Source organism: Capsicum annuum, chromosome 8, assembly GCF_002878395.1.
Source record: "Capsicum annuum cultivar UCD-10X-F1 chromosome 8, UCD10Xv1.1, whole genome shotgun sequence".
In the NCBI taxonomy this organism is placed as follows: domain Eukaryota; kingdom Viridiplantae; phylum Streptophyta; class Magnoliopsida; order Solanales; family Solanaceae; genus Capsicum; species Capsicum annuum.
Window position 1 is genome coordinate 160,252,292 of NC_061118.1, and position 11,855 is coordinate 160,264,146.

General features: G+C 34.1%; 1 protein-coding gene across 2 annotated transcripts; it reads left to right on the forward strand.

Annotated features, from left to right (window-relative positions):
• Positions 1-4,697: 4,697 nt before the first annotated feature.
• Positions 4,698-11,284, forward strand: LOC107839923 (potassium channel AKT2/3). Of its 2 annotated transcripts, XM_016683589.2 has the most exons (11): positions 4,698-5,261; positions 6,318-6,536; positions 8,097-8,255; positions 8,368-8,425; positions 8,598-8,915; positions 9,011-9,250; positions 9,332-9,649; positions 9,734-9,922; positions 10,055-10,130; positions 10,232-10,795; positions 10,938-11,284. In XM_016683589.2, the coding sequence occupies exons 1-11, from the start codon at positions 5,017-5,019 to the stop codon at positions 11,063-11,065; spliced, it is 2,514 nt and encodes an 837-aa protein (XP_016539075.1). In that variant the 5' UTR covers positions 4,698-5,016; the 3' UTR covers positions 11,066-11,284. The 2 variants fall into 2 exon arrangements, 1 of the variants encoding a protein (XP_016539075.1); XR_007043658.1 differs by lacking the exon at positions 10,938-11,284 and having other exon boundaries at positions 10,020-10,130; positions 10,232-10,270.
• Positions 11,285-11,855: the final 571 nt, after the last annotated feature.

Sequence of the window (11,855 nt, forward strand, 5' to 3'; positions counted from 1 at the left end):
ATTTGACTTCTTGCTTGATGATAAGACTCATTCAGGCCCATGAGAAACTGGTATAATTTTTGCCTATTCAGATGATCAACAAACCCTTTTGAACTTTCACAATTACATTCTAGGGATGGAACTAAAGCCTCAACTTCATCCTAGAGATTCTTTAGTTTAGTATAGTACACAGATACAGAATCCTTGTTGCAAGGTTGCAATTTCTTTGTGTAAACTAAATGTTCTTGACCCATCTAAGCGATCAAATCTTTCTTTTAAGTCATTCCACACACTCTGAGCACAAGTTGCAAAGGCTACTCCTCATAACAGGCTTTTAGACAGAGAATTGAGAAGCCATGAAAGAACTATAGCATTCACCCTCTCCCACTGACTTCTTACTCTACACTTACATCTTCCTTTCTACACGATCCATCAATTAGACCTACTTTATTTCGACCAAGTAAAGCTAGATGGATCAATCTACTCTACAAAGCATAGTTTTCAGTTCCAAGAAGTTGAAATGATATAAGATTCACCCCACTAATATCCGCAGGGCTCAAAAAGAGAGGATGGTTATAATCGATACCTTGTCCGGAATTCATAGACGGTGTGAAATTTATATTTCTAGGATATCCACCATTGTTGAAGGTCGATCGATTCCCATGGCCACCATTGTTAAATCCGCGAGACATTTCTTCAGCTACATTCTCTTCTCTGTTTCCCATTTCGAATTAACTTTTCTTGAATTGAATCAATTGTGCTGAAGCTTTCTTTCCCCAAATTTTGAGAATCACAGACCCACGAATTTGTAAGAACAACTTTGATCTACTCAGACTTCGATCGCTGGCTCTGATACCATGAGGGTTTCTGCTGAAACCATGAACTTTTATGAACGCAGTACTATAAAACAGAGAAAGAAAAGAGATAACCAAGAAGGAAGATCACTTTTTTGATGTGTAAAACCCTTATTCTTTTATTATAGAGATTACAAGTATATATGTATATATATATGTTAGCTAGATTTTTCTTAACCGACCTATCTTTAAGTACTACACTTAACATTTAATAGGCTCTTTCCTTAATCAACTTCTAACTAACTTTACATACCTCTAACTAACTTTTCATATAAACTGTTAGGATTTTGGAAGTTTCTATCAGCTTCTATATGACTCCTTTCATCATCATCTATGTCTCAACATGATGGTTGACAAATTTGTTTGTTAATTCCATTTTTGGCTAAGAGGTTCTTTGTGTTATCATGTATTGCTAGCAAAGGCAGATAGATCTACACGTACCTTAAGGGTTTCCAACAATTTTGTCCGTAAATGTCTATAAATATTTGATTGTGAGTTTCGTTATTATCGTATATTAGCTTGGAATCATTGTAGAAATTCATAAACTTTAAACTCTAAACCGATTGCTCATCCTCTTTTAATCATAATATGTCTTGAAATAAAATGTTACGATTGTCTAATGAATACAAATTAGGAATAATGAGTTTGTCGTGATTTAATTGGAGAATATGCTGTATTTTATCACATACAATATGTGGTATTAAAAGGCTAATAGAGTATAATAAGTCGTTTTTAAAAGGGAAGAGAATTGAAGTCAATTCATACATCGTGTGTGTTGTGAAGGACTTAATATACGTTAAATTGAATGCTTGGTTGTGGTTACATATGTTAAAGTCCACTTGACAATTATATGGACATAGAAGAACAAGAAGCTAAAACTCAGCAAATTCCTTGTTTGTCTAAAACATGCAAGACAATCGTATAAAGACAATGAGCCTAGCAAAGACTTTTTTTTTTAATTTCTCATCTGATATCTGATACTCGTATTGGAGTTCAACTAAATTCAAATTTACGCAGAACTAGGCAAGAGGCTCAACACAAAATTTCTATTTCCAGTTTTAACTCGATAATTAATGATGGCAAGGGTGAACAATAACAACAACATAACAATATACCCAGTGTATTTCTATATAGTGAGGTCTGGGGAGGGTAGAGTGTATGCAGACCATACCACTACTTCAGGTGAAGTAGAGAGGCGGTTTCCGATAGACCCCCGACTTAGGACCGATAACAACATAACAAATACAAAGATAAGTGCATATAAACTAGTACGGTATGCAAAATAAACTAATACTGCTAGCCACAAGATAATACTACAGCCACAACACCATGAACAAGAAACTCCAGACAAAACAGAACGCTCCCCTACTATTTCCGACGCATTCGCACCCCCTAACCCTCTACCCTAATCCGCGTCCTCCACACTTTCCTATCAAGGGTCATATCCTCTGTAAGCTGTAACTGCTCTATATCATGCCTAATATATCACCTCCCTCCAATATTTCTTCGATCTACCTCTACCCGGCCTAAAACCATCCATAGCTAGTGTCTCACACCTCCGCACTGGAGCATCAAAGCCCCTCCTCATCACGTGCCCGAATCAATTTATGGTGCTCCAATGCCCATTAAATCCGACGCAAATTCAATATGATTGTATAAAAAATATATAAAAATTGGTATAAGATTTTAAAAAACACCAAGTAAATCAAAAAGATAGTTGGGTCCTTTAATTTTCAAATGAAACCTTAAAGGCTTTAGACATTAATATTTATTCGAACCTTCTGGACATTTACAATCTCTAAATCCTGAGTTCACCACTAAATGATAGAGTAATCATTATCATTCTACCATGACCCACGTGAGTGCCAAGTAAAGATATCATGCAATATTACTGATAATAACATATCGAAGTTAGTAGGCCAAATTGCACGTAATGTCTTTCAGAAGTACATACAAAGCCAAACTACAAGTTAAACCTAATTTTTTTTTCCGCCAAACTATTCAATACGGCCCCTCCCCCAAACCAAAAAAGAAAGGATAAAAAGGAAAAGCAAAATAGTTTTTTTTCCTATGAATTAATTCATTATATAAAGTCTTGAAAGTGCATTTAATTAAATCACTCAATTAACATATTAAGATTACCATTTCCGGAAAGTTAATAATTTTTTTATCAAGCATTCATCGAAAAGGACTAAAAATAAATCGACTTTTTAATACCGAAATGGGAGTTTGGATTAAAAAGAACAAATAAGTTGTCCAATTAAGTGGGAGTCCTTCAAATTTTTTAAATTAGGTGGGAGGGACAAATCTTTTTTGAGTCTTTTTTTTTAAAAGTTTTTTCCATTCCAATAACTTGTTCCAGTTGTAGAACAACCTTGGTAGTTGTTCGACAACTTTGCAAAGTTGCTCAACAACTGCGACAGTTGTTCAATAACTAGGCGTAATTGTTCGACAACTGAGAGAAATTGTTTAGCAAGTGCGCGAACAACTAATATAATTGTCCAATAACTATCCCAATTATTCAAAGAACTTAAATTTTTTAAGAAACAAGTATATGGGACCCACTTATTTTCTTTTTTAATTGGAAACTTAAAAGGCCCTTCTGGCTTTTTTTTCTCCCGAAATACCTTGGTAAAATTAAATGCAAAACACTTTAATCTTGGTCGTAATTATGCGTTTATATATAACTGGTCTAACAGCTATTAAAGTCAACTAAACTTGCATAAAATGAATGGACTTAAACAACTGAGAGGGCTAGAGAAAGGGTGGAGCTAGAAGAGGATATACGAGTTTAGACTTTAGCCTAACCCAATAATTTTAATCCACATCTTATATTTGTATTAAAAAATTACTAAATATGTATAAAAATTAAATTCAGATTAACCCAGTTATGTTGTTGCTATCATAGAATATATAATCCATACATAAAATTCAAATTCTGGCTCCATCTCCTAAGTGTTGTCATTTTCACCAAATTACTGATTAAATTATATATAATAATTACATCTCTAATTGCCTTTAAATTTTAAAAATAATTCAATTGCGTTAATTTTTTCTTTGATAACCGTTGTGTCAGGGTCAACTTGTGTACACCTCGATTAATTTCACGGGATACCTGTCACCTCCCACCAGCAACAGGTACCAAGTAACTCTGTTCATCAAGACTAGAACATATGAGAAGAAATCACCTAATGTTCATCTCTGTTGGAAAATTGAATCTAAGGCAACTTCATTGAACCAGTACTAGACATATTTTTTATATCGTTAGTATACAATCTTAACTCAAACGTATTGTCTTTAAGTGATTGACATCTTAAAGAATGATGCACACAGCAGTGCGAGAATGAGCATTATATTATACAGATCAATTCATCTCATCTAAAACATATACATATACCAATATTTGTCTTGTCCAAAGAGAAAGTCCTTACATGTCAACATGAAATGTACCTTTGTTCATAAAATAATGCTAAAAGACACTGTAATACATTTTATGTCCATATCTCGACAGAAACGGGGCGTGTCGATCGAAGAGGGCCCTCCACTATATGTATTTACACATTGGACATAATATCACATCTCTCCAACTTGAGTAATATTCAACACCGTATCATAAATAAAAATCTCATTTTGTATGGTCGATTGATCAAAATTTTTGAAATAAATTTTTTTTTTATATAAAGTAAATTTCACAAGTGACATTTCATGTTAATTGTACTTCCCCCCACTATGCATTCAACGTACCTCATCTTTACCTCCAACTGTCGTAGCCTCGTTTCCACCATCTTGTCACCCCTACCGCTTTAGTAATATTGTTTAGATTAGATATAGATACGTTGAACAAAACATCTTCCTTCCTACCGACCACAACCTAAGGCAATTTAATTTTCCATGTAGTATCAAGGGTCCAATATCACACAAACGCAATTTCCTATAGCATCTTTCAAAGGGTCACTTCTGACATAAATATTATAGGACCACATAGGGTCCCACATTCCATTCTTTCCTCACACACAGACACACACACACACCACAATTTAATCAGCTTCGTTCTATGAATGATCACCTACACCATTTACAACCAAAATAGTACTCTTTAACTTCTCTCTTGCAATTATTCAAATCTAACTTTATCAAACCCCACAATTGTACTATCACTGGATACATCTTTATTAATATCAATATGCAAATGAGCCATTCATACAATAGCTTCACAAAAAACATGATTATTGAAGCCGGCCAGAAAGAGCAACATGGTGTGCAAGATGATAGCCATGGTAGTAGCAATTCAGGTACTTCATCATCAGATGATCTCAGTTTTAGGAACTTGTCAAAGCTCATTCTCCCTCCTCTTGGTTACAATGGTTTCAACCAAAATCAAACTCAGGAGAAAGGCTTTGTCATCACTCCTATGGATTCAACATACAGGTGACTAGAATTAGTAACGAGTTCAACTTCTATATTATGAAACTCTAACACTGATGAAATACTAGTAATTTCTCCGTGCCTGTTTATATGATATATTTCGGATTTCGAGAGTGAAACAAGAAAAGTTTAGATCATGATTTATTCGTATATATGCTCTTTAAATATTTTAAATTTATTAATTCTGTTGACTAACCGTACGTACTTTTTATGTAGGTGTCAAAATACGTAAATTATTTTTCAAGAACCTTAGAGGTTGTATGTCATTCACAGTCAAAAGAAAAAGTTTCACTCTCAAAATTATAATTATACATGTCATAAAAATTGGAGTAAAGAAGGGTTCGGTGGCAAATTACTAAGAAGAAAGAGGAAGAAAAAAAAAAAGAAAGTTGTGGATTTTGTATAATCTCACTTCTTGCAATTTCTAAGTCAGAAATAGTATGTACCAACTAGTAGAAGCTTTTGTATGGAGTGTCATTCCTAAATATAGAAATTTTCTAGAGTTACGACTTGCTTAGTTTAATCTTACTAAAATCTTTTTTACGTCAGAAAAGGATCTATTCCAAGCTGCTTTAATTTTTTAAGTTTTCTTTGTTATGCGAAACTATTATGGTGATCGAAGCTGAATTGAAACTCTTTTAAGTGAAATTTCTTAAATCAAAACCGACAAGTACTTTTAAATGCTAGAAGTACTTTTAAATCACTATGGTAGTTACTAGTTACGTTGATTACAATAATTAGACGTGGTCCTATAGGGTAATATTTGTCATATACGCGTAAGGGTGCCGCTGATTTACTTGAGCTGAGAGCCTATTGGAAACCGTCTCTCTACCTTATCAAGGCAAGGATAAGACTGCGTACGAACTATCCTTCCCGGTCACCACTTATGAAATCGCACCAGATATATTATTGTTGTATATGCGTGGGGCATAAATTCCTTAACTAATGACTGTGATGTAACATTATCAAAATTAAACTTGTATTTTATGTCTGCACAAATTAACTTTATTTCTTACTGAATATATATATGTGAGATGGATATTGTGTAAATATATGTAGGTGTTGGGAGACGTTAATGGTAATATTGGTGGCATATTCTGCATGGGTATCTCCATTTGAGATAGCATTCATGCACTCCAACCCAAACAGAGCTCTATTCATAACAGACAACGTTGTTGATCTCTTCTTTGCTGCTGATATCTTCTTGACTTTCTTTGTTGCCTATATTGATGCTACAACTCAACTCCTTGTACGTGACAGGAGAAGAATTGCTATAAGGTACGTAACACACACATATATACACACATACTGAAAAAATAAAAACTTTTTTATGAGTATCGTTTATCGATCTATAGTAAAACATGTGATAACGAAGTTAAGATTGATTAAATTCGGTAAATAAATATACAATGCAAAATATTTTTATATAATTACCTTATAAGTGAATCTGATTGTGCATAAATTTTGCACTAAGAATACATAAAACTTTTTAATCATGCATTTTGTTTGTCAAGTACAGGAAAAAGTTGGACGGCCTTAAAAGTCTTAACCTAGTTACCTATTATTACCGACAAGGAAAAACACTGATTAATGTTAATTCAATCACTAGGGAAATATTGCACCTTCATTTTAACTACATTAAGCAAATCAAAAAAACTTTGTGGGTCCAAAATGACCAATCACATATATTATTTTGTCGTGTTTCTTATTGCATACGTGGAATCTTGGCACTTCAATTTTTTTTTTTCTCCTTGTGGGGTTAAGTTCTATGGAATCAGAAAAATAGAATATTTGAATATATTAGAAATAGTGAGAGAGGTATAAAGCACAATCTAGAAAAAATTGACCCGTCTTCTTTTCTTTTTAATTTTTTTTTTCTTGGGTCAAAGAAATGTATATATTAAAGTAACGTTTTGAATTATTTAATTCTACAAAGGTTGATATTCTTGTATATCATGAATGAAATTTGTAATGGCAAGTAGATTTGATCCTCTAAAAGGAAACATCTTTCTCATCTTTGCTAGAACATTAGGTACATATTTGCCAATATTTGGATGCATGTTCAATAATTGCAAGATATCAAAATCTACATGTATTCTTTTATTCTCTCGTCTTATTGACTTATTAGAATTTCGTTAGATCCTCTTCCAACACCCCCACCACATGCATCACCACACAAAATAAATAAACAAAAAGAATTAGCAATAAACAATTCATAATCCCTTTTTGTTTCCACTTTGAGAATTTGGGAATACTATTCTCTTTTGGCTAATGGCTATAGCCTATACAATATGAAAAGGTCCACGGAAATATACAAAACAAACAAATAAATTCAATCTCCAGGCACTAATAATAATATGAACCATATGGCATATGCCAACTGCCAAATTGCTCCCTCAATTTCAAAGTAGTTAGACTTGACACTCTTCTTAAAATAATATTTATTAGGATCTTATTTTATGAAATATCCTTATTAATTATACTTTAAAAATATAAGTATATAATTTTATATAGTCATTTAATGATAGAAATAATATTAAAAGAAAATAATAAAATCTCTTGATTTTATATATAAAACAAATATATTAAAAAAAAAATTATTTTATCAAGTAGGTCAACTAAAAAAGAAACGGAGAATGTAAAAGTTTTTAACAATAACTATTGTTTAAATCATAAGTGAAAGGCACCCAAACGTGGTGCAAAAAGATCATGTAACTAGAATTTCTTTTTGAATAGCTAATATCATGTCCGAAAATCTTTTTTAATGTATATGAATAAATGTTGAAATTTTTTTAGTAACTTTTTTTGTCTAATATGATGACGATGATAATAATACAGATATCTATCAACATGGTTTATAATGGATGTGGCGTCAACCATACCATTTGATCTTTTTGCCTTGTTGTTGACTGGCAAACACCAAGTTGGCCTTTCTTATTCTATCCTAGGAATGCTCAGATTTTGGCGTCTTCGCAGGGTTAAACAATTTTTTACCAGGTCTCTAATTTCACTTACCATATTGTTATTACTAAATTACTTCAATGGCACTTAGACACATCATTTTAAAATAATTATACTTCCTTTTTTTTTTTTAATTTATAATTGGCAGACTTGAAAAGGACATGAGATTCAGCTACTTTTGGGTCAGATGCGCGAGGCTTCTATTTGTAAGTACTTAAAAATAATATATTTTATTTATGTACAGTTATAGAAGTTGCAACAACAATGAGTCAACTACATATTGATGAGTGTGATTTCACAACTATGTTACAGAAAGAACAAGGAATTTCAACTGTAAAGTAGTTTCCTAAATTTGACCAAGTCAGTGGCATGTTACAGGTGACGCTATTAACAGTGCACTGTGCTGGATGCCTCTACTATTTGCTAGCTGATAGATATCCGCACCAAGGAAATACTTGGTTAGATGATAAGTATCCAAATTACAAGGAGACAAGTCTTGCAATTAGGTACATAGCAGCTTTATATTGGTCCATCACCACCATGACAACAGTTGGTTATGGTGACCTCCATGCTGTCAATACTTTGGAAATGGTCTTCATCATTTTCTACATGCTCTTCAATCTTGGCCTCACTGCTTATATTATTGGTAACATGACCAATTTGGTCGTTGAAGGAACTCGTCGCACCATGGAATTTGTAAGCTCTTAGCTTTCCCTTGCACTGACAGTGTATATAAATAAATGTTCCAGCACTAAATAAACAAGTGATCATTTTGTTATGGTATGTTGCAGAGAAATAGCATCGAAGCAGCGTCGAATTTCGTGTGTCGAAATCACTTGCCTCCAAGATTAAAAGACCAAATACTGGCTTATATGTGTTTAAGATTCAGGGCAGAGAGCTTAAACCAGCAGGAACTGATTGAACAGCTTCCCAAGACAATCTGCAAGAGCATCAGGCACCATTTGTTTTTACCAACAGTGGAGAAAGTTTATCTTTTCAAAGGTGTCACAAGGGAAATTCTGTTACTTTTGGTAAGACGTCACTTTAAAAAAAAAAAAAATGGTTTTACATACATACATGTATGATTGTGTATCTAATTGATGAACTTTCAGGTTGCAGATATGAAGGCTGAGTACATACCTCCAAGAGAGGATGTAATAATGCAGAACGAATTGCCTGACGAGCTGTACATTATAGTGTCAGGGGAGGTGGAAATGATTGAGTCTGAACTGGAGAATGAGCAGACTGTATGGACTTTCAAATCTGGAGATATGATTGGAGAAGTAGGGGCATTTTGTTGCAAACCTCAGAGCTACACGTATCGAACCAAGACACTTTCACAGCTCTTGAAGATAAGAACAAGTAATTTGATTGAAGCAATGAAAACCAGACAAGAAGATAATATTATCATGATCAAGAACTTCCTTCAGGTTAGTGCAAAATACACTGTGATATTCCCACGGGACAATTTAGAGCTGAATCTTGACATGGTGCCTATGTTACGGTAATTGCAGCATCACAAGAAGCTCAAGGGCTTAAGGCTTGGAGATTTACTTCATGTAGTTGAGGAAGCAAGTGGTGACCCGAGCATGTATGTAAACTTGATAACTGTTGCTAGTACAGGTAATGCTACTTTCCTTGAGGAACTTCTCAAGGCAAAATCAGATCCTGATATCGGAGACGCACAAGGAAGAACCCCACTGGTAAGTCCCCTCGTGGCCAACATTTACTCCAAAAAAGAAAGACTATGCTTTCATTTACATGTTTTTGATGCCAATAACATTAGTTTCTCTTTCACAGTTTATGACATTATGTTTGTCTTTCTGATGCATCAGCACATTGCGGCATCGAAAGGGCACGAAGAGTGTGTCATGGTGCTTCTTAGACATGGATGCAACATACACCTCCGAGGTACTCATCCTTGATGTATATTATTGTAAACTTCATCAAGCCTAGAATGTTCGACAGGTCCAACTGGCTAAGAAATGTGTTGATTTTACCATAAAATGCAGATGTAAATGGTCACACCGCATTGTGGGAAGCTATAGCATCAAAACACCATTCAACATTTCGTGTGTTGTACCATTGGGCTTCCGTCGCCGATCCCTACATTGCTGGGGAACTCTTATGCACAGCAGCTAGAAAAAATGACTTAACAGTGATGAAAGAACTCCTAAAACATGGATTACAAGTTGACTCAAAAGATCGCGACGGATCAACTGCTATTCATGTTGCATTGGAAGAAAATCTTGAAGACATGGTAAAGCTACTTCTAATCAATGGAGCTGAAATCAATGATAAGTTAAAGTACAAGCTTTCTTCGATGAACCTAAGTGACATGCTGCAAAAACGAGAAGTAGGACACAGAGTTATGGTCCCTGACACAATGGATGAAGTTGCTCAAAAATGGCGCGAACAAGAGAAGCAGCACAACTCGGAAAGTAATATGGATCAAATGTCTTCTAGAGTTAGCATATACAGAGGCCATCCTGTGATCAGGAGAAGAACTCATTGCAGTGAACCTGGCAAATTAATTAGGCTTCCAAATTCACTTGCAGAGCTCAAGATCATTGCAGGTAAATTTACTTCTATGTAATTTCTAATCTTTCAAATCTAACCACATCATACATATGATAAAACGTTAAAACATGAAAAGAATTGGTTATATTATTGTTTGGAACTGAGATGCTGTCGTTGACGTATTTACGCATTGTACAGGTCAGAAATTTGGATTTGATGCAACAAATGCATCGGTGACGGATCAAGAAGGATCAGAAATCGACTCAATTGAAGTGATAAGAGATAATGACAAGCTATTTATAGTTGAAGATGCAAACGGCTTGTAGCAATACCTATTAGTGATACTTAAAAGTGTCTGTTCACATGCTTATAACCCTAATGGACTCAGATGAAAAATGTATATATATGGTGGACATACAGTCCTTTCTCATTTGTGTGGCATATTGGGGACTAAGTTGTTAAATGTTTCCCTAGTGATGTATACTCAAACTTTTGCCTGATCTTATAGCAGTGGAAAATCTACTGATGGGATAAAAAGGTTGAAATGTTGGTGTTGCATGCCCACGACAAACTAAAAAATACTATAGTGGATTTGAGTCCTACCCTTGTGACAGGATATAACCCCACAATCCACATACTAAAAGGATGATATGGAAAATTTAATATTTCTTCTATTCAAATGTCAATCAATCTTCTGTAGTTGCATCAATTCTCATTCTAGAGGATACCCCATATTAGTACTAAAATAACTGTGCTCAATACCAATCAATTTTAGTCGCTGAATCATCATTATACATTTACGCTCATCTTAGTTCAAACTATTACGTAACACTTGCATTATTGGGCTCTGCCGAATCCTAATTTAACAGCTGGAAGCATTCAAGAAGAAGCCTCTTTACTTAAAATGGCAAACCAAATAGGAAGCAACAAAGCTCTTCGTGTCTGCTTTGGAAAATTGATCAAACATCTCTCACATATTTTGGGATCAGATTCATCGTTGATGTTATACTTGATTAAATTTTAAGAAAATTTCACATGTACCATTCCTTTAACACAAAAATCTAAATCAAATTAAATGATCCATTTTTTAAAAATAAAACACGCCTTAATTTAAGC